Genomic DNA, 23,995 nt, shown 5'->3' on the forward strand with positions numbered 1-23,995 from the left:
TCTCGGTACTCCGAGACAACTTTTGAGAGCGCTCCTCTTATATAAAAGCTTATACATACTTATGCTGTTCGTAGTGAGTGTTGTGTACATTCTATTCTTCATGAATCTTGGTGCTCGTATAATATGGTTCGTTTGATGAGCAATTTTTAGAGGAACCAGGGAAGGGAGGTGGCTTAAGTAGATTTTGATAGGGTGACGATTGCTTGCTTTGGTTCCTATGCTAGCACCCAGATCACAGGAATTAATAGAGCTGCTTAGTCTGTATCTCCTGTTTAAGATCATTGGTTTTTAACAATAGCAAAGCGTACTTCTTTCCATCATCAAATGCAGTACATGAAGGTTACTAAAGATGGCAAGATAAGCATCCTTAGGTTTAAGAATCCTGCCTTACATAATGAGAAAAAAAATAACTTGGTTACAGTGAGCCATGTGTCTAGTTTTATGGGTTTTTTTTTCTTTTCCTAGTTTTATATAAATGTGTATATGTTTCAGTGCTGACAACACGTGGGAACCTGAAGAAAATTTAGATTGTCCAGAGCTAATCGAAGCTTTTCTGAACTCTCAGAAAGCTGGTAAAGAAAAAACAGATGGTGCCAAAAGAAAATCTCTGTCAGATAGTGAATCTGATGATAGTAAATCAAAGAAAAAGCGTGATTCTGTAAGTATATGTTCATGTGCTAAGCTTTGTTTTTCCTGTGTCTCTTCCCTACCTTTCCATCCCCATCCTCCCCAAAATCCTGTTGTGACTTTGAGAATGAGACCAAACATGGGTTTAAAATTTTAAAAATCCCATAGCATCTGGAACTGTGGTTTGAAAAGGGTGATTCATTCATGGTGGTTAATGAGACTATCCCAATGGTGGGTAAAAGATGATTGATTGACACAATGACTAAAAAATCTTGTATTGTCCCTTGACGCTTACCAAATAATTGAAAGTAAGACTGGTAAAGAGTTATTTATGGATGATATGAAGTGGTCAGTTTGTATTAGAGCGAAGGGTTCATGATTGGAACAAATAAAACCTTCTGTTTTGGCTTTCATGTTTAGTATATGATTTTAAATAGCTGGATAGCAACATGGCAAAATGTGAACAGCAGGCAGTTACTTAGATTAGGACCTGACATGACAGTGGAGAGGGAGTAGAAACTGTGACTGAGGAAAGCCTGCCTTTTCTTAAAGGCCTGAGTTTCTTCTGCAATTTCAATGAACAAATGACATGACAAATTTAGTGCTGATAAGTACGAAATAACGCACATGTAATAACGTGCTCAATAGTTCACATTTTTCTCTGTAAACTTTCAAATTAGCAATTTGAAACTAAACTAATTGGCAGTGTCAGTGGTTCACTGAAGACAGTTGTTGAATGTGTTGGTTACTGTCGAAAAAGTTGGAAGGCATTAGAAGGAATAGTTCATGAATAATACAAAGAGTATTTTAATATCTGTATAAAGTCAATTATTTGTGTTCATCTGGTACAGTAGGGGCCACTGTCTCAAAAAGGGTATTGTGAACCCAGAGGAACTAATACAGGTAATAGTCGTGATACTCCTTACTGCCAGTGTGTTCTTGGTGAACTAAGAAAAGTTGAGGTATTCTCCAAGGGTGCAGTTTCACGGTTGGCTTAGGCCAACCCAGCTCTTTGTTTTGCTGAGAGGGATGTGTTTTTCCCACTTCCAGGAGTGCATTTTTGCTTTGCCTCTTTTGTTGCTTTTACTGGCCATGCTTGTTTGTTTATCTACTATAAGGATTTTTAGATCACTTATTTCCTTTATTGAGTTTTCAGAAATAAATGCTAGAAACAGTGATGTAAAATTCCTTCATTGTTACTCTACATCTGAATGACTTGGCCTGATGATCAGTCATGAAAAGATAAAATTAATGTAATCTTCTGAGAATCATATGTAATTATAGCTTTTGTCATTATGTAATGCTATATTTTTTTTTGTTCTGATATACGCGCGTGTGTGTATACACAATAATGCATATATCTAGCTCTAATGCCAAACCAGGATTTTATCTTAAATTAGATTACAATCTTCTAACTTAATCAATAGGTTGATAAACCAAGAGGGTTTGCAAGGGGTCTTGATCCTGAGCGGATAATTGGGGCTACGGATAGCAGTGGAGAGCTTATGTTCCTCATGAAATGGTAAGTCCTACATCCACAGTTCTTGTCCTTTTTAAGGGAGGGCAGGCAGTTGCATGTAGGCTAATGCTTATTAACCTTGTAATCTTAGAATACCAACGCTTCTATGAACAGTTAGTACTTAATGTCTCTGCCTTCAAAAACCCAAGTAACTTCAGTTTCTATTGGTTCAGTTTTACAGAAGTAGAAATTGGAAAGGTAAACTCTGATTAAAATGTGGAAAAATTGGCATTTATATGGAAAAGCTGGATCTTGGTAGTGTTCTTGCTGAGGGAATGGCAGGCTGAAATCCAGCTTTACATGTTTCGATAAGCAGAAGCCAGCTGCTGGATAGCCAGCCATTTAACCAACCACGGTGCCAATTTTTCTGCATGCAACCACGTGGAACTGGAAGCAGCAAGCAGAGGAAGCTCAGATTGAGATGAAGAATAAACGATGTAAAGGAGAGTTTTATCATTACAGGCTAATAAGAGGGGAAAGTGATGGAGGGAGTTTGTGGTGTTGGGAGGATAGGTGGAGACCAGCTTCATTAGCTACAGTGTGGACAGGAGGACTTCTTGCCTTGTGAACAAGTAGGATAAAATTAGTGGTTTTTTCCGATGTTGAGAGTACAAGAGATTGAATTAACATTTTCTGGGGGTCAGATTTCTTATGGTGGTGGGATGAGAAGAGTGATAGCTTTCCACAGCCTTTGAGAAGGGCATAGTTTTCTGAATGGAGTCAAACTGAGTGGTCTCCAGAGAAACAATTTGTCATGTGATGTGCCTGGACTGCTGAAGATTAGTGCTTTAGAAGATTCTGCCTCAATTCTGCCTTTTCAAATTCTCTATAAATTTTATGAGAAACTTAAGAGTTGCAAAATATAGATTGACTATTTGGATTTCTGTAGTGACAACTTTCAAAATCAAACACAAAGGAAACATAGAAAAGTAAGGGTTTTTTTTTTTTTAATTCGGTTGCAGTTGATGAGATTTTCATAATTGATTGTAGGCAAAAAACATGGATACGGACATGTATGCACAAAACTGACTTGTAAAGGCAGCATACACTTTGGACTCTGAAGCATGTTAGACTGGAAATTTTGTTTTATTACCCCAAGACAGCATCAAGAATAGCAGTATGAAATACAGCAAGTTACTTGCATAAACAGTAGATGTAATTTGGATGCAAGTAACCACCTCTTAAGACTGATGCTATTAATATTTAAAAGTCTCACTTTGAAGTTTTGATTATGCTTTAAAAGACAAAATTAGCAATAATTTACTTCTTTCATTACACACTGCAGTAGGTAACTGTATAAATGGTTCCCTTTGAATAGCGTTTTCCTTTCAAACAAAAAAAAACTATGGGAAGGGAAGGAAGATGCAGCTATGAAACCTTGCCATTAGCATGGAAGTTCTTGGTAGCAGTAGTGAAAGGTACACTGAAAACTGATTTCTAGCTGACATTCTTTTCAGAACCTGTTCTATCAAGAGCTACTAAATTTGCTGAATTAATGACTGTATTTTCTTAAATCCCACTCTCTTCTACATCAGGAAAGACTCTGATGAGGCAGATCTGGTGCTGGCCAAAGAAGCTAACGTGAAGTGTCCTCAGATCGTAATTGCTTTTTATGAAGAGCGACTAACTTGGCATTCATGCCCAGAAGATGAAGCACAATAATTGTTTGTGTTGCTTTTTTATATATATGAATATTAAAACCTGAAATTTGATTTATTAGCAATGTGAGAAGCATACATTCTAACAAGAATCAAATTTGATATTTTTTTGAAGTAGTATGTTTTGCATCAGCAGCAAGTGAATAAAAGCTTTCTGCAATTTGTTTCATTTATCACAAGAGAGCATTTGATACTACTACTTCCTCCATATTAGGTAAAAGCTTTTATAAAACATTCATAAACTTCCATAGTTATGACAGAATCATAATGAATGTCTAAACAACCTCACAGATGTTTTGTAGTCTTCTATACTATTGATGTGCATGTATCTTCTTTACCCAAACCTAGCTCTTTAAACCTGTAGACTCATTCTTTTTAGTATTTGGGATCACTTCGTCCCAAGAAGACCAAGTGAAAACTAACTTTGTAGTAATTTGAATGTTATCAGACTGTATATTGTTTACTTTATTGTAAATACTGGTGAACAGTGGTCAATAAAATAGTTTTATATTCTTCCTTTATACTGATAGGCTGTGACTCTTTTGAAGCGGTATGATAGTCTGAACTTTTGATATGTTAAGCTCTCAATTCGTAATATATTTAACTTTAGGTTGTTTTTTGGGAATAGATTGATTAATTCATATTACCCTGTTGCTACTCTGTAGTTGTAATACCAGACAAATACCAGGGTTTGATTGTTTGTATTTTTTCAGTGAACAATGCCTGAGGCATAGTTTGTTTTTTTTTTCAGTCAGGAAAGGCCTGTGAAATGAATGTGCTTTGGGTGCTTGTTTAAGTCACAGATAGCAACCGTACTGCCTAGGTATGGCTGCTGGTCACAAGGCCAAGTGGCCTCTGTGGATGTACTAGCAAATATTTGACATATGTTGACAGTATCAGCCTTTGCTTTCATTTCAGATCTTAATATAAGGCTACAGTGTAACTAGCGGTAGTTTGGATGGAATTATTCTTCACGCCATCGCTTGAAAAATACTTACATGGCTCTGCCTTTGAAGTGGAGTATTTTAATGAATATACTTAAGTCATGTACTTTAAACAAAATACTTTGTTTCTATTTCAGATTTAATTTTAAAATTAGTCCTATAATCAGCTGCTTGGAGAATGCCTTCAGAAGGGTAGAAGTAGGGGGTGGGGAACTCAGGAGAAGGAAAGTTGCCTTTTTTCCATTCTTTCTCCAGCTGCCATTCCTCTTTTCACTTACTTTTGTCTACACGCCTTCCTTTGTGCTTTGGCTACCACGGTATGGTTCGCCTTGGGCTGTGCCTCTCCATATGGCAGTGGCCGAGCTTGTTTCAGATTTCCCCTTAATTTAGAGTAAAAAAAAAATAATCCTGTAATAAACTGCTGGTGGTGTCCTAGGTGAGACAGTTAAGATTGCCCAGCTATGTTTTCTTAGAAGATTAAAAAAAAGATGGGTATTCCTGGAAAGCCTTGTATAGTGTGCTGAGGAGCAAATGAAGGAACTTAGTCTGTGCTTGATGTTCTTTTGATACTGTTTCAGAAATCATTACTGTAACTATTTGTGCTCACATAGTTTCAAAAGCCATTTACATTGTGCAACTTGTCACTGTAAAACAATTATTGTTAAACACCAGGGTGGCTAAACTGATGCTAAATTAACTTTTAACATATAACTGCTTTGCCTTGTCAAGGTTTTTTATTACTAGGTTTGGGCAGAATTCAGTCGTTGTCTATTTGTGACTTTAGGAAAAATCTAGTATCCCTGTTAGTGTGGGGGTTCCCTTGCACCAGGTGATGGTCATTTCAGAGCCTAGCTGGCTTTCCTTGCCTGTTCCTTAGACAAATTACCCCAAATTTGTCATATGTGTAAGTCTTCTCCAGAGCTCATGGCTTAATTATTTGAGGCCTGTAGTAGGAATAGTTGTATACCTAGTACATAGAATTCTGAAATCCTTGCTTTTTTACCCAGTAGCTTGAGAAATACACAGGCTAAACAAGAATTCCAAAGCAACTTGCATTCTCCTGCCTGCTTCTTAAGTATGGATATTGCTTTTTAAAGAGTCTTAAAACTGTTCTTCTACAGTTTGTGTTTTATTGTCTGAAACTTTGCGGTTTCTATACTTTGTTTCAAGTGTGGATATTGAGTTTATATGAAGTTGCTGATTTGAAGCGATACACATTAAACAGTTGATTTGAATTATCAGTTATTGTAAGTAGTAGACATAGAGATTTTTGTTGAAAGGTTGATTCTCCTTGATTTGTAACCGTTAAAATACAAGTTTGCGACTAGATACAGCTTTTACATTATATTTGGTTCTTCCTTCTGACTATACATGGAAATGCATTGTATTTGCATTTAAATGACTTTACAGCTTGTTAGACAATTATTTAGATTTCTAGTTTTTTACGTTATGACAGTAGAAATGCTGACTGGTATTTGTTTCCTTTTTTTTTTTCCTCTTCACTTTGTGTCAAACTGCATTTTAATAGTAATGAAATGCAACACTTTAAAGTTACAAATTATGTAAAATTATGCTGAATGTGCTGCATACATATGCAAAAAGTTAACAAATGTTATTAATTTAAAATTAACTGATTAAATAAATGAGATATCTTCTGTAGTTAGTGAGTTGTGCTGAGGTTTCTGCTCATTGTCCTTTCTTATACCAAAACAAATAGGTTTCAGGTGGTCATTTCACGATCACTCTGTGTTGATGCTACTGTCCTGAAAAAAAAAAACCAAAACCCAACAAAAAAACCAAGTTGTGCTTGCTCCAATACTATCGCTTGCCCTGGCTGAAGAAAATACTCTTGAGTTAGATGTAACCAGGCAGTACTAGGTTACGCAAAATTCAGATCAGTTGTGGCATCGTCTTCTCACAGCCTGGTTCTTACTTCTTTGCTAGGAAGGAATAATACATTTTTACTTTTTAAAAAACTCCTAATTTGTTCATTACTATTGAATTAATTGCAAATTAAATGCTGTTAAATGGAATAAAACAAACAGTACCTGCAGAAAAAGCTGTCAGTATTGCAAACTAATTTTATCAGTTCAGCACAAACGGATTGTATGTGCTGAGTGGTAATTCTTCTAGATTTATGATCCTGTTCTCTTTTAAATTGCTTGACCGTTTCTTAACAATAGATTATAATACATTTAGGACTCAGCATATGCCGCCATAATTTCAAATGTAACTAGAAGTACATTTTTCCTTTAACTGTGAGTTATTATTTGTCTCATTTACTCACCTGAATTAGGCTCTTGCACTATGAAAGATTGGCCCCTTTTCCTGTTCTAAGAGCTTTCTCCAACATCCTCAACATTTTCTGTACCATTGGTATTTTCTGGTGTCCTCCTTTTTCTGTTTGGAATTTCTTCTCAAAATGTCACCTTTTATTCAACTTTTTTAGCTGCTTATGTTAAGACATACCAGCTCTGCTAACAGAAACATCTAAACTTGGACTAGCAGCCAAGCCAGATTTCCCCCAAATGTATTTCTGAGCTGCCTCCCCCAAAATGAAAAGTCTTGCTGCAGAGACTTATTGCACCTTACAAGCTGAAGTGCAGTACCATGGAAATAAAACTGTACAGTTCCTGGACCAAAGCGTTGCGGGGTCAAATGGAGCTACTGTTTTCCCTGTTGATTTACGAAGCTGTGTCTCCACTAGCCCAAGGCGCTTGTATGTTGTTTTGCAGAGCGAGTATGCTAACTAGCTGTTGTAGGGTTTGTCTGTCCCAGATGTATACTGTTCACTGGCAGTTTCCACCTGATAGTGTTTTGCTGTTCTCCCAGGCTATAGTTGTGACAATACCTGAGGGGATGTGCAGCTGCTGAGGTAAAAGTGTTTGGTGGTACCTTTATCTCAGCAGGGCTTGGAAAGAGCTGCAGAAGCTTTGAGCTTCACCCCTGCTCCTTCCTGTTGGGACATTTCAGGTAAATGATAGATGGTTTAAGCTAAAAAAAAAAACAAACAAAAACAAACAAAACCAAGCAAAATTGAAACACTTGTCCCACAGAAAGAGCCTGCAGTTGATCCACCTCCGTGCAAGCAGCAATGGTGCTTTTCTTCTTTGTAACACGCTGTGGGATTTATTAACATGGTAAGAGAATTGGATATGATTCCCAGGGCTCCAGATGGCACCTGCCAGATGGGAGCTCGTATTCTTATGTCTAAAGATGCTGGTGTTGATGACACAGTGTTTGAGAATGCAGTAACCTTTTGTGATAGATTTTCTTACTAGATAATGGTTTTAGTAAATGGCCAAGTACTTCCATTCGTTGCAGTGTCTGCAAAATTATTTTAATCTGGTGAAAAATAGCCTTTCTGGGTATGGTATTGGATGGCAGGGTCTGGTTTGTTTCCTTAGTTGAATGTACAAGTCCCTTAGATTTGCTAGATCAGCAGAGGCATTACTGGCTTCTACGTCTGACGCTCTGCACAGAGTTCCCATTTGAAATCTATGTAATTTTTCTTCAAAATCTTTGTCAAAAAGCACTGGACCTTGTTGTCTGACTTCTTATAAGCAGGATCAACAGTCAGGAATTTCTGTCTTTATGAATAAAAGGCATGTTAAAGAAACTTAGAATCATAGAATCATTTAGGTTGGAAAAGACCCTTAAGATCATAGAGTCCAACCATTAACCTAACACTGCCAAGTCCACCACTAAACCATGTCCCTAAGTGCCACATTTACACGTCTTTTAAATACCTCCAGGGATGGTGACTCCACTGCTTCACTGGGCAGCCTGTTCCAATGCTTGACCCCTCTAAACCTCCCCTGGCACAACTTCAGGACATTTCCTCTTGTCCTAGCACTTGTTATTTGGGAGAACAGACCCATGCTCACCTCACTACAACCTGCTTTCGGGTAGTTGTAGAGAGGATAAGGTCTCCCCTCAGCCTAGTTTTCTCCAGATTAAACAACCCCTGCTCCTCATAAGACTTGTGCTCTAGACCCTTCACCAGCTTCCTTGCCTCTCTTTGGAAGCGCTCAGCACCTCAATGTATTTCTTGCAGTGACGGGCCCAAAACTGCACACAGTATTGTATGGCCTCACCAGTGCTGAGTACAGGGTCATGATCACTTCCCTACTGCTGCTGGCCACACTGTTCCTGATACAAGCCAGGGCACTGTTGGCTGTCGACCAACACCTCCAGGTCCTTTTCCACCAGGCAGCTTTTCAGCCACTCTTCCCCAAGCCTGTAGCATTGCATGGGGTTGTTGCGACCAAAGTGAAGGACCCATCACTTGGCCTTGTTGCATCTCATACAGTTGGCCTCAGCCCATCGACCCAGCCTGTCCAGATCCCTCTGTAGAGCCTTCCTACCCTCAAGCAGATCAACACTCTTGCCCAACTTGCTGTCATCCGTGAACTTACTGAGGGAACACTCAATCCCCTCATCTGGATTGTTGAGAAAGATACTAAACAGAACTGGCCCCAATACTGAGCCCTGGGGAACACCACTTGTGACCAGCTGCCAACTGGATTTAACTCCATTCACCACCACTCTTTGGGCTTGGCCAGCCAACCAGTTTTTCACCCAGCAAAGAGTGTAGAATCACAGAATCATAGAATCCCTAGAGTTGGAGGAGACCTCTAAGGTCATGAAGTCCAACCATCAACACAACACCCCCATGCCTACTAAACCATGTCCTGGAGTGCTATGTCTACACATTTTTTTATCACCTCCAGGGATGAGGTATGCCCATCCAAACCATGAGCAGCCAGTTTCTCCAGGAGAATGATGTGGGAAATGGTGTCAAAGGCTTTACTGAAACCGAGGTAAACAACATCGACAGCATTTCTCTAATCCACTAAGTGGGTCACCTTGTCATAGGAGATCAGGTTAGTCAAGCAGGACCTGCCTTTCATAAACCCATGCTGACTGGGCCTGATCACCTGCTTGTCCTGTATGTGCCACATGATGGCACTCAAGATGATCTGCTCCATAACTTTCCCTAGCACTGAGGTCAGACTGACAGGCCTGTAGTTCCCCAGATCCTCTTTCTGGCCTTTCTTGTACATGGGTGTCACATTTACTAACCTCCAGTCAACTGGGACCTCCCTGGTTAGCCAGGACTGCAGATAAATGATGGAGAATAGCTTGGTGAGCACCTCTGATAGCTTCCTCGGTACCCTTGGGTGGATCCCATTGGGCCCCGGAGATTTGTGTGTGTCTAAGTGGTGTAGCAGGTCGTTAACCATTTCCCCTTGGATTATGGGGGCTTCATTCTGCTCCCCATCTGTCTTCCAGCTCAGGGGGTTGGGTACCCAAGAACAACTGGTCTTACTGTTAAAGACTGAGGCAAAGAAGGCATGAAGTACCTCAGCCTTTGTCATGATGTTTCCCCCTGCATCCAGAAAGGATGGGGATTCTCCTTAGCTCTCTTTTTGTTGCTACTGTATTTATAGAAACATTTTGTCTTTTTCGGCAGTAGCACGTTAAGTTCTGGTTAGGCTTTAGCCCTTCTAATTTTCTCCCTGCATAGCCTCACGACATCCCTGTAGCCCTCCTGAGCTGCCTGCCCCTTCTCCCAAACATCATAAGCTCTCTTTTTTTTTTTTTCCTGAGTACTAGCCGGAGCTTTTTGTTCAGCCAGACTGGTCTTATTCCTCGCCAGCTTGTCTTTCAACACACGGTGACGGTCCACTCCTGCGCCTTGAAGATTTCCTTCTTGAAGAATGTCCAGCCTTCCTGGACACCTTTGCCCTCTAGGACTGCCTCTCATGGGCCTCTGTCAACTAGGCCCCTAAAGAGGCCAAAGTCCACCCTCCGCAAATACATGGCAGCAGTTCTGCTTAACCCCATACTCTCCTTACTTCTCTGAGAATCGAAAAGTCTGTCATTGGCTGTGCCCAAGACAGCCTCCAACCATCACATCACCCACAAGTTCTTCTCTGTTCGCAAACAGGTCCAGCGGGGCGCCTTCCCTGGTTGGCTCGCTCACCAACTTGCCTAAGATACAAGTACAGTGATGCTGCTTAATTTTATCCACAGAATTTTTACAAAATAATCCTAAAGATAGTTCTAAAGATACAATGTGGAGTCATTATGCAACATAGTATCACGGTGGAGCACCATTGCCCACCCAGAGCACGGACTAATTATGTCTCTTTGGAAGGAATATGAGCAAATCCTCACCTTCTTTCCAACTTGAAGGTATTTTAAATTCCAGAACTGAGAATATTTGTTTGCACATCTAAAGGCACATGTCTGCTCTGGGAAATCATAATGAAAAGAAGATGGTGGTAATTTTTTTTTTTTTAATCTCAATGATTTCTAGATTAAATGCTTTCAATGAGAAATGGTCTCTTTTGGCTAATGCCTCTGCTGTGTACTGTGGCACTAAGCCACTGCCTTTTCTTTTTCCATCATCTTCTTCATTGGGCTGAAGGTTTTTCAAGACTCAGAAATTATTTAACTTGTTAGAGCTCTTTATTTGTAGGATTTTTCACAGACTGAAGACAACCTTGATTATGCTTTTCATTATTTTAATTTTTATTTTGAGTATCAGCTAACCTGCACTTAATGAAGCAGAGCTATAAGTTTGATTTATGCTTAGTGAAAGATGTAGTCCTTATTTGTTTTCTGCAGTGGTTTGATATTTTGTGATGATGCATATAGAGGCAGCTGTTCACAAACACAACATGTATATTGACTCAAATTGATGCTCTGCATGGGCGTTTTTCATACTGGAACACTGCATTTCGGGCTTAACTTCTGAGATTGTTTCTCACAGTATTTCCACCTGAAGGGAGAAGAACAAGGAAGAGAAGTCTCACAGAGGCACACTTCTGCAAGCCACAGCTCAGCTTTTCACACTCAGCAGATTTAAAACAAGAGTGCATACTTTCTACATGTTTACTCAAGCTGAAACTTCAGACCTTCCAAGGCTCCCTTTCCTCAGTTTGATCCCTTTTAGATGCTTCACAGCATCATTCTCTTGTAGGGGAATTAGTTTCTGTCTGACCAGTAGCAAGTTTAGCCACTGTACGCAGAATTCCTCCAAGCAAGAAGGTCTAATAAGGAGCATCATAAGAGATTGGTCATAATGTATTTAAATGCTGGCAAGCTTGTGATTTTCCTTCAACGCCATGATACTTCAGAGTTTGTATGCTTAAAGCTTGTTTTAGTTCTTGCTGTAGTGTTTTTTGGTGGAAGAATATAGGCAGAGGAAATACTTGCATCCCAGCTTCTCATCAGCTTGACAGGTAAAAACAGTGAATTGTAACAATCACAAAGGGGATGTTTTGTAGTAATTTAATGTGTTATCTTAGTGCATGGCATCGATGTACAACAGATATTGGCAGGAATGTTAAGGAGAGAGGTGGTTTGCATGGTGAGGAAAAGAGATTATACCTGAAAAGTTCTCTGAAACATAGCCTATGCTGCAGAAACCTCTGCAAGTCCCTGCTTTTGATATTTGTGGTGTGAGTCTGTGGGTAACTGACGGTGACAGGAGCTCTAGCAGCTCCTGGGGTGTCACAGGCTGCGAAGACTGCTCTTCCTGTAACGAGACCGCTGGTACAGGGCTGACATTGGGGCCCATGAATGGACATGTCAGCCAGTGCCAAAGGCCACCAGTCCTTCTCCCAGCAAAGCAAAACTCATCAATGCCGCCCTTTATCAAGCACGCGATGTGTTTCCCTAACACAGAGAAGAGATTTCAATTCTTCGTCTCCTCTCCCCCATGGTCTGGCTCTTCTCCCAACTAGGGAGGTCACTATTTCTTGATCCTTTACTTCTAGAGTCCCACCCTTCCCTTTCAGTGCCAACTCAGGACACTGCATGAATCGGCAACAAGCTGTCCCCTCACGGTTTCTCCTGTTTCCTGCCTCTGCTTATGAACAGCTTTTGCAACAGCAATGCTGCTGCACTTCCTTCCAGTTTGTCTGGTTTTGTATCAGGAGTGGGCAGAGGCAGTTGCATTTTCTACTGTCATTTCCAACGTGAATAATGGTGTTTTGGCTAAAAGAACAGTTTGTACAGACAGACACAAAAATTCCCTCATTTCAGATAGGAACCCCGCTGGGACTGTCTTCGGCAGCCTACAGCAACATCTCCAATAACAAACTTGGTGACTTTTCCTTTTTTTTTCCTGATAGACCACTCAAGAAATAAGGCTTATGGGAGAGAGACCAACAGTCATTCTGCATTTTAAGGATGTGGACAAACTTGCCGGGGTGATTTGCTGTCAGTCTCTAAATCTCTACCCTCTCTACAGTACTCTTAAGTGATATTTAGCTGAGGTTTTTTAAACTGTTCTACACAACTGAGTCAGGTATTTGTTTATCCTGAGAGAAAACCTGCTCAGTCTACATGCCTTAAACCAAATTGGGATCAAAGCGCTTTATTGATCAGTCCACAACATGGAATTAAGCAGCAATCAGTGAACTGTTGCATTCAAGTAGTAATACAACAGGTAAACCCCCAAACTAGACACATTAAAGGTAATAAACCCCAGCAAATTTCTAAACACTCTCTGTAACAAACGCAGAAGAGATTTCTTAAATGCTACAAGCCATAGGAAAGGCAAGCATTGCGCAAAGCCCTGGCGAGAACCCACCTGTGCCACTACGGACATTTCTCATTACTCTGGTTGAAGAAAGATAAATTCCATCCAGGATGACAGCAAACGAAGACTAAGCAGTTGATTAGGGGCATGAAGGGCCTACAGAAGAAGACAACTAGAAGGAACAAGACAAAAGCTGGGAGGCTTGCCATCACTTTCAAGAAAGATAAAGAGGATGAAGGCCAAAGGAGGAAAAGAGCTATTGAAGGGCAAGGGCAAATATGGTTGCGAATACCGAACAATTCAGATTGCAAGGGATGTTTTTTTCAAACATCAGCCTGCTCCTGGCTATGTATGCACATTGTATAACGCTTGTCAGAGTCGGGTCTGGCACAAATTCAGAAAAATAAAATAAAATAATATAAAATAAAATAAAACAAACCAATAATAAAATGATAATGTAAAATAATAAAATAAAATCCTGTTTCCACTTGCAAGTTTTCCGATGTGTGTCCTGTAAAGTGTTTTTGGAGCTGAAAAAAAACCTGGAATTTCAGGCAAATAACAGAAGGGAAGGGAAGGTGCAGAAAGGGAAGGTGCGGGAAGGGAAGGTGCGGGAAGGGAAGGTGCGGGAAGGTGCGGGAAGGTGCGGGAAGGTGCGGGAAGGTGCGGGAAGGTGCGGGAAGGGAAGGGAAGGGAAGGGAAGGGAAGGGAAGGGAAGGGAAGGGAAGGGAAGGGAAGGGAAGGGAAGGGAAGGGAAGGGAAGGGAAGGGAAGGGAAGGGAAGGTGCGGGAAGGTGCGGGAAGGGAAGGTGCGGGAAGGTGCGGGAAGGGAAGGTGCGGGAAGGTGCGGGAAGGTGCGGGAAGGTGCGGGAAGGTGCGGGAAGGTGCGGGAAGGGAAGGTGCGGGAAGGGAAGGGAAGGGAAGGGAAGGGAAGGGAAGGGAAGGGAAGGGAAGGGAAGGGAAGGGAAGGGAAGGGAAGGGAAGGGAAGGGAAGGGAAGGGAAGGGAAGGGAAGGGAAGGGAAGGGAGCTAAACTGGATGAACATAGAAAACTTTCAAAACCTGCACTTCACACGTGCTTTTTGCAAATTTGTACAGACAGTCAAATTATCTAGAAATGATCCACAGCTTCCACCCTCATCAGAAGGTACATCCCTTCTTTCCAAAAAGTGATGAAGCCAATGCCTAGGATGGGGCATGATTACCCATTCAATCCCTTCTGCTACTGCAGGGCTGGGAAGAAATGTCAAAGATTTCCTCAGCATGTACTGTCAGGGGAAGAAGGAGCTAGGAAGAAAAAAATAGAATAGAATAGAATAGAATAGAATAGAATAGAATAGAATAGAATAGAATAGAATAGAATAGAATAGTTGGAAGGGATCTACAATGATCACCTAATGACATCCAAAAGCTAGTTTAAGCTAGATAACTCCATTTAAACCCAAATAAACCAGAGGAAAATACTGAGAAATACAGAAATGCCATTCTCAACTAGAAGGCAACACTAACACTTACTACTACAATATTGATTTGTGTTGTCTTTTGCTGTCCCATGGGCAATAAAAAATTCTCCTTACTGTGCACATGCTATGGTCAACAAGCTAAAAATATATCTAATTTCTATGGTCAATCTATTTCAAAAGAAGCCAAGAGAATTACAACAATCAAGATAAATACAGTTACAGAGGCTACGATACAGGAACCAATATGTTTGGATAACTTGGACAACACGAGACTACTAAGTTTATTTTTTCTTCCACTGTCAGAAATTTAAAGGCTATTTGAACTTCTTCCCCCCATCTTTTAAAATACCAATCAAGAGGCAGGTAATGAATTACGACTTTGGTTTTCCCAGTACTGCAAAATGCTGTTTGTACTAAACTTATTGGGAAGGTTAAGAACTGAAAACCCACTTGCTCCTTCCATCATCGAGCCTACCTTGTCCAGGCTACCACAGACATCCTGGACATGATGCAACATTTCTGTCAAACAACAACCAACTGAAACCACATGCAACCAGCACGCTTCCAGTCACCTGGGAAATGCTTGTGTCCTTCCAGTGTTAATAACCATAGTTTTAATGATTGAGGTGGAGGTGCTTAAAGCTTTACTTTAATAGAATAATACAGTTTGTGGTCTTCCCTTTGAAATTCTGTTGTTTCTTTTGATTGTCACAGACCCACAGGCGCCATGCCTGTCAATACTCTGCATATCACTAAGTAGAAAATGCTTCCCCTCAATTTAGAAAAGAAAGCTAGTTAAACCTATCTTTTTTTGAATGAGTTGATGACTGACAGCTGGTTTTATTCCTTCAGTGTTCAAGATACAGTTGCTAGGTTTAAGCATTTAAACTTGGTTAAAATACCTCATACGTAGCGGTCTATTTCAAATGCTGCACCTAAATCTCCAAACCCTAACCAAATTGCCATAGGATGCAGTGGTGGTGATTCAGCAGGTGACACTGCAGCCTGGGAGTCATGCCGTTGCGTGCACTCAGCCCTGCCAGACCTCACCTGGGAGGAGGAAATGATGAGGAACCACAGGAGATATCTGAGCACCCTTGGTTGTGCGTGGCCTGTGAACAGTGTCTTGGTCTTGTGGGGAGGCATTCATCCCCAGGCCATCCTCCTGCTGGCTTTTCCAAGAGTGTCATGGCTAAAGGGACCCCAGATTGTTGTGTTTTAACAGCAGATTGCCACGGTCTGTTCCTCCCCTTTCAGGAAGGCACTGGTGCTTGGGAGATGACATTTGGTTTTTCTCACATAACCGCAGAATTCGTAGCCTGTGTGTTATGCTGCAATGATATACCCTTTGACTGTCCCATAGAATGCAGTTTACAACTAACTAGAATAGTAAGGATTGGGGTCAAATTAACAATGTACCGTTCTTCCATGTTCAGTGTTCCATAGTGAATTTGCCGCTAAAACTCCAGGTGCCATTTTCACAGTGCTGTGCACCATCTTTCTGAAAATCGTTAATACTGAATAGTTCTTCAGGCACTCATCTTGCTGGATGATTTTGAAGAGCTGGAAGACGCCACTGGCCTGGCCAGTGCGACATAACGTGGATAGCATTGGAGAAGAAGGACCATGAAAGCAGCTGTTTTTGTATGACCATGTCCTTGTGATGCTCCACTTCAGATGAGATAGTCCCAAGAATGGAATGATAAGCAGTGGCCAAAGAATTTCAGAGATGAACAGCAGCTTCCCTCGAGATGGTTCCAGGCAATGACTTCTCCTTCAGGAATCTGATTGTGCTCATTGCTTTCTAGTGACTGATCTATTTGCTGCCAGTAGATCAGCAGTCAGAGCTGCTGTTATGAAGATTAGTGCCTCCATTAAGAGGATATTGTGTTTATTTAAAGGGAAATAAGTGGACCTGGGGTATAAAGGTAGTAACATAAGTCTTCAATACGATCTGCTTAGATAGGGTTCAAGGTTTGAATAAAGATACTTTGGTTTTCTTTATCCCATGGCACACAGGCAAGATCTGTGCTGAAGTTTGCAAATGTATTTTTAGGATGAACAACAACTAAATGATAAAGTTTTAAAAATTTAAACTGAAATTGAATAGATAGGTAAGATAACATTAATTAGAATATTAAAATCCCTTACCAAAGATATTGTAAAGGACTCTCTTAACCTGCCAATAGTTCCGATGAAGAAGAATAGTTTCTCAAGCTGATTTTGGGACAGTCATGTTTACCTTCCTGCTTGTGATTCCATGGCTGCTAGCCATATTGGTGGTGGTGTGATGTCCTAAAGACACAACTTACTATTTGCTTCCTTGGCTTCAGAATGGTTTTGCTGAACATTGGGCCAGGAGGCAGAAGCTGTTTAACTTCATCCAGGACAGCTGTGGCGTAGCAGTAGGGAGCAGATGTGGGTGACCGCAGACTAGCTGTACATGGCAGTGTGCACAGTTTGCTTGCTGTGCAAGAGCAACATAAGAACCACAGCAAGTGCTGGTAAACACAGATTTGGAAAACTTTCTCACCAGTTGGAAATGTTGCCTCTGCAAAATGCAGGTATTCTGAATTGGTTAAAAGATCACACATTGATAAGTCGCTATCTTTCCAAGAAAGCTGTTGTGCTAAAACAGCCCTTGAAGCAGCAGCTACTGAAAGGTTCCCGATCCTTTTGCAGTAACATAAGTAAATGCTGGAGTAGACTCACAGAGCTGATCTGCTGATGCAAGGCTGAGGATGCAGCAAAGCAGCTGAAGAAAAACAATGCAAATAAATGAGAGCATTTTACTCATACAGATAGAATGGTTATAGCATGTACTGGGAATGTTGTGTGGAAAGAACAGATACGGAGCGTTTCTCTTTTCTTTGCACTGTTACAAGAAACCTACAACTCTAGACCATCACAGGCTTGATTCCTAGTCCCTCACTCTTTCCCGTGATGAATATTAACTGCTCTCAAAATAAGAGATGCTGTATTTCAAAAAAGAAGCGACTTAATTTGATTTGATCGGCAGTGCTTTGCAAAGGCAAAACTGAAGTCAAAGGCAGTACTAAAACTTGAATTTGTGGATGACGATGGATGTATATAAAGCCATCGGCACTGGAGTAAATTTCAGAGACAGAATGACAAACTTAAAAGATACTTTCCTTTAGTGCAGAACTTAAATTCGAACAATTGCAGGCCTCCTGCTCTTCCATATCACTCCCGATCCTCCGTATCACTTGCCCTCTGAAGCTACTCATTACAGCTGCTACTGACTGCTCGCTGTCTGTGTCTGTTTTAAATAAGCACAAAAACAGAACCAACTTCATCTTCTTGTGTCTGACCTAGTAGTATCTCACTTTTAAGACAACTCAGCAGGCTCTCACTTCAAATTTGCATGTCTTTCTGTTTCCTGTACTTAGTGAGAAATTAATTTCGTAGTTGCTGAGACTGATCTGAGTGGAGGTCAGAATATCAAGGCCTGGACTCCTTCAGATATGAAAGACAACATGGTCTGAAAGGGTAGGTGAGAGCTACAGGTAAGGGAGAGTTGTTTAAGTACTCCTTTGAAATCTCAATGCTAACTGTACCCCAGATGCTACACAACATATCTGCTATCAGAGTGTAATCAGTACAACTGCACCAGCAAGCCCCACTACCATGCTCTCAGTGTAAAAGGGCAAGATGCTTTTTTTTTTAACATTTTATTTCATGTAAGTAATACAACAACTTTCTGACAAAATAAATACATCACTGCAAAAAGACTTTTGGCTTCTTGCTTAGCTGTGCTAATGAAGTGAGGGCAGCACAATACAACATGCAAATACTGATTTGACAATGCAGCAACCTAATGGTTCTATGATTCTATGATTCTAATCAAGCCACAGGTAGAAACTAAAGAGACACTCAAATGCCTGAAAGCATGTCTAATTAAGTAACACACACTTCAGGTAGTCCTTGGCCTGAGCTTTTTTGGCCACGTAATGTAACAAATAAACCTTGCATGAAGTTGTTAAGGGCAGACAAAGCACCAATCTACACCATAGGACTTGTCTACACAGGAAAGAGCTCAAAACAGCTACTGCAGAGTATCTGTTCCACAACAGCTCCCCGAGGGGACAGTTTTTTGCCATGAGTATGCATTTGTGCGGTTTGGTTTCATGAGAAGTGAACAATGTTAAAAGCGAACAAAGGCATCCATCATGCAAAATAAAAGCATCTACTTGAGCAACTGGTGCAGGATAGCTGCTAGGCTTTGGATTCCCCACTTCAGATTGTTTCACAGTAACCACCTTCTACAGGTCAATGCAAAGTGCACTCCTCCTTCATTGTAAATGTACAAACTGAAGGAAACGGAACACTAGACCGCATGGCTTCATGATGAGGTAATAGCCAGAAGCTGCTTGTGGCACTGAACTATTGCTGCAACTCACACATGTAGGCTCATAAAGTCCAGGCTGCCAGTTGTAAAGAAGAAACAACAGTCCCGCACTGCTCACACGCTACAACATGTGTTTGTGGCCATAGATGGTCTTGCAGCTGTTTGTAAGACAATCAAAAAGCTGTTTCAAATGTACTACTGCATACGATGTATTTTGTATTGTAAGTTTGAATGTGACATGGACATGATTGCTTATTCCACATAGACTTTAAAATGAGTTTGAAAAGAACAGCACCATTTCTCCACTGTAATGTCTTTAAGGCAATGGATATGCTCTTCTGAAATGGACAGAATACATGGGCAATAGGAGGGCAAAGCCTGTCTGATGTAGCAGTGCTGGACAGGAGGAGGTATCTGATCCACTTCACTTACTACTGGAAGAACTAAGCAAAATACCCCAAGAGGAACCTAAAATACAGCATCAAGAGAAGATTCTGAACAGCAGAGTTTTGCTTGCCCATCACCTCTGTTTAACAAGCCAGCTGGTTCAGTAGGTTTCATCCACGTGTACTTGTAAAATTTATTTGCAGCAATGACATGTTGATACGATTAAAAGCGACAGCCATTGACATGTTAAATGGTGTACTAGAGGTTGTCTACATATGGGAGTCATACCACCACAAGGGAGTAGCACCATTCTAACCATTCGCTTACTACATATATGCGTCTGAAATAATAAAGCCTTGTCAAAGAGTTCATTAAATTGGCATTAGGAGGGTACATAGATAAGCTTAAATCTGTGCTCAGGAAGAGGGTAAAGTCACATTAATGTATGAGAGCTTTAAAACAGCATAATACATCAGTGTTAGGAGTTGTACCAGTATATTTGTTCTGGTAAAAGATTACGCCCCCTAAATGGCACTTACACCAGCACAAACACTGTATGTAACCAGGCCACAGGGCCAAGGGGATGTAACGACAGGAGAAGCCCTGCAATGGACCAAGCTACCATCATTCATTGGCATGGTGGGAGCCACCCACAGATGCAATCTCAGAGCACTGGGAAAGCAAGGTGATAGCATTTAGCTGAAATCTTTCTTGTTTCCCACTAAATTAGATGGTGTAATATGTCATTTACATGAACCAACAACAGAATTGATGAAACTCTGCTGATGCACGGCAACTTGTTCAGCCGACACATCTTCAGCACAGGCGTAAGCCCTGACCCTCTGATATAAAAGTATTAATGTGAAATGTTTGATCAGTGTGTAATTAAAACAAGGGCACACACTCCAGCTGTTGGGGAAAGGGGTCCCTTACCCAGTGGTCCCTTACCACCACTGTCAGTAATGCCAGACCCTCTAAATCTTGGTCTTTCCAAACTTGCTTCTCCTAATTATGTCTCTGCTGTTCTCGATCTTCTAGCTTCATTGGTAGCCACCTTGCTACAGCTTCTTCTAAAATATTCACCACCAACTTGATCCTGCCCATCCATGCTCTTCTCAGATAAAAAGCATCAATCCAAGTGCCTCAAAATGACCAATTCTTCCCAGCCTTTGTTTCGTCCCCATGCCAGTTCCCATTGCTGATCCTCTGATTTCCTTGTGCCTGCAGGCAAAAAAAAGCTGTCCTAGCAAGGCATTGCACAGACACTGTCCAGAAACTGGGTCAGACCCACCTTCCCCTCTGGCCTCTGGTACTGTTGGCAGTATATATAAAGTTTATAAAGAATGGTTAATTTTTAATGTTTTTTTTTTCCAGCTGTGGACGGATTTTTTTTCCAATCTGGTGGATCCATGCAAATAAACATAGTGACTCTGTGTTATTTTATTAACCTCGACCTTGAGAAACAAAACTAAACAGAACAAAAATTGTGTAGAAATAAAGGAAGGAAACAACAAAGACCTTGTAAGAAGCAAAGTTAGAGGGGAGAAGGGAAAAGAAAGTCTGTATTCCTTTATTTCTATCAATCGTGTAAAGAAGGAGTTGCTTTAAAAATATTCCTGTTTGTTTCATATTTGCTTATTTTTACCACAGAATATCAGGCAAGTTTTGCAGGTTGTCCAGGCAACTCTGCAACACTGAGGATGGTGATGGATCATAGCCCTTTCACACGGTTTTCAGTTTGCAGTAAGGCATTTGGCTTCTGCTTGATTTGAAAAGATGACATAGAAATTTCATTACCAGTTCTTTTCTTCTCAATTGATTAATTTTCTTCCTCTTCTTGCTAGAAATACCAAGGCCTTCTATTTCAGCTTGTCTTCAAATCAGATCTAATACAGAAAATTGGAATTACGTTCAGAGAAAAAAGTAAAAAAAATAACACAAAAAACCCCAGTCCTTTTTCATATTACATGCATATTCAAATAATCCTCTGCCTCCCACAATTTGACCCAATTTTGCTTGAGCAGACTTTGTTTTTCTAAGGCAGGGACCTCTGAGTCTGCAAACTTAGCAGACACTACTGAATATGAAAGCACAGCACCTGCAAAATAAAGTTTAAAGCTACTACAGTCATGGCACTGAAATGTCCAGCACACTCACAACTTGCCTGTTCTGACCAAAACTTCTCCTTTAGCCATGCACACATAAAAGGACAAACCAAAGCCAAGTGTTTCACTCTTCCAGCAACTGTAGGTATAAGAACATCCATCCAAGCTGCTTGAGGGAACATCCTATTTGTAGGTAGGAGTATTTAAATATGTTCAACTGCTTGTTGTTATACGTACTCGGGAAAAGGGATAAAAATTATTAGCAGGACACTGGCAAATGTGTTCTTTTTGTGCTTTATTGCAAACAAGCTACAAAGAAATTACTACTGGTCAAACGTAATGTGGCAACATGTTTGAGGGATAACTGTTTTCCACCACAGAACACAAACCAAATAAAGGGAAATATTTGCAGATTCTTTCCTTCCTTCTTCTCACACTTTTCTTAATCCTTACATCTTCCACAACATGAAAACACTGAGCATGTTTTAGAACTGCAATCAGTGACAAAACTCCTGTCATTATTTATTGGTGCTTTCTAAGAGTAATGCTTATGAATCCCGCCTTAGCCCTCTTCAGCTATAAAAAGGAAATGATAAGAGAATTTTAAATGCATATTTTGTGTCCATAATACTCCATGTGTGTTTGTTATTTAACTCTAGTTCAAAGAAGCGTACCTCGCAAACACAGGAATAATAACTTAATTCAGTGGAAATTTCAAGAGAGAGCTGCTGTGGAATAAAGTCCCCCTTTTTTTTTGGGTTGAAACATGTAGAAATTCTTATTCTTCAATAACACCCTGAAGCACAACTAGTTTATCACAGCGTTGAGAGGCAAGTTCCCAGCATAGAGGAAAAAGTCCCCTCAGGCCAGCGGATCAGCCAATGCCAGCAGCAGGCTCCCACCATTTGTACAGCACTACAGCTGCATCTTGAGAAAGGTTCACAGAAAACCTTGATGCAAATGCATTCTTGGACATCATGTCAGGACACAATGACACTGGTGTGAAAAAAGCTGGACAAAAATAGCATGAGAACTTCACAGAAAATGCACAAGGATTTCCTCTATGCAAATTCTCAACGGGCAACACCAGTTTTATAAAACTCCCCCTTGCCTCCGATTTATAGCCCTTTCCTCAGCTCATTGATCCCCTTTTGCCAATCCTTGGGTGTTTTTCCTCTCCCTATTTTTCTTATGCTTCCGCAGTCTTTCTTGTCTTTTTCCTGGAATGCTACATTTTATATTTTTTTTTGTTTAGCAGCTGCAATAATCTGGAATTTTGGTGTTGAGCTGATAGCTATTTCCCCCGCAGTAGGTCTGCTGGTAGATGCTTTGAGCAGTAACTAACAGGTCCCTCTGGATCTCTCAGCAGACAGCATTATACAGCTCAAGGCAAAGGGAAAGCCTGTTTTGCTGGCAGAAGGAAGAAGGAAACGGAATTGGAACATATGGCCCCCATCATCCATGAATAAATGGAGAGCAGAACATAGAACAGGAAATATCAATGAAGATGACTGAGATTAGGAAAAATTTGTCTATGCTTGCAAAAAAAAAAAAGGGTGCATTGACCAAACTAGGCTAAGGAAAAGGAAAACTACTCTTCTGAGGAAATTCATCAAGGAGGTCTTGGACAGATCTTTCACTTCAGAACCATGAAATGTGGATGTTGTGATGATCAGCATCCAGTACTTCTGATGCAAGCTTTCCTGTAGAACTTTTCTTTCTTCCTATTTATATAGGACCATGATACCCGTGTTTGTTCTGCTGCTCACCACAAACAGTCGTTGTAGTAAGGTCTGATGTCTTCCAGTCTCCATTCTTTCCTGGAAAATACTAGCACATCATATCTTTATGGAAGGAAGTAATTCAGTAGGATGCTGAAATGGGACAGAACAAAAAAAGCCTGGAAGAGGAACTAAGGGTTGAAATCCTATAAACAAGCCGTTTGGAAGTTTGAACAGATCTTCTATGAAAGAAAAGATTGTTCCCTGTTGTAATTGTTCTTTCCTTTTTCATTAAGGACATCTGCCTGTACAGCCTCTGTTTGCTAAATTTAACTACATCTGACGATGATTTTTTGCTGGCAAAATTGTTTGGCTTAGAAGTAGCACTATTTAACCTTTATGCAGAGATAACTAAGAGAGCTTTATAAATATAATTGATAGTATTTTTTATTATGCCAGAGATCTGATTTCTGAAAATGAGTTTATACTAGCAATCCCACGGAGAGCCAGTTAGCCCCATTCTTCTTTTCTCACTCCGGTCTTTTCTACCCTGGCCTTTCTTTGTGAATCATTTCTCAGATGGGATGGTTGCTCAGAGCCGCTGCTTAGCATAACATCTGACAGTAAGAATAAAAAAGGTGATGTCC

General features: G+C 40.6%; 1 protein-coding gene across 12 annotated transcripts in view; it reads left to right on the plus strand.

Moving 5' to 3' along the window:
* The window catches only part of CBX3 (chromobox 3), a 15,840-nt gene extending 9,433 nt beyond the window's left edge, over positions 1-6,407 (plus strand). For all 12 annotated transcript variants that reach the window (XM_086742557.1, XM_086742556.1, XM_086742560.1 and 9 more), the window contains 3 exons: positions 493-658; positions 2,055-2,149; positions 3,682-6,407. In XM_086742557.1, coding sequence (XP_086598683.1) covers positions 493-658; positions 2,055-2,149; positions 3,682-3,808 — 388 coding nt within the window. In that variant the 3' untranslated portion in view covers positions 3,809-6,407. The remainder of the gene's footprint in view (positions 1-492; positions 659-2,054; positions 2,150-3,681) is intronic.
* Positions 6,408-23,995: the final 17,588 nt, after the last annotated feature.

The sequence above is a fragment of the Chlamydotis macqueenii genome, chromosome 2, assembly GCF_036417535.1.
Source record: "Chlamydotis macqueenii isolate bChlMac1 chromosome 2, bChlMac1.mat, whole genome shotgun sequence".
NCBI classification, from domain to species: domain Eukaryota; kingdom Metazoa; phylum Chordata; class Aves; order Otidiformes; family Otididae; genus Chlamydotis; species Chlamydotis macqueenii.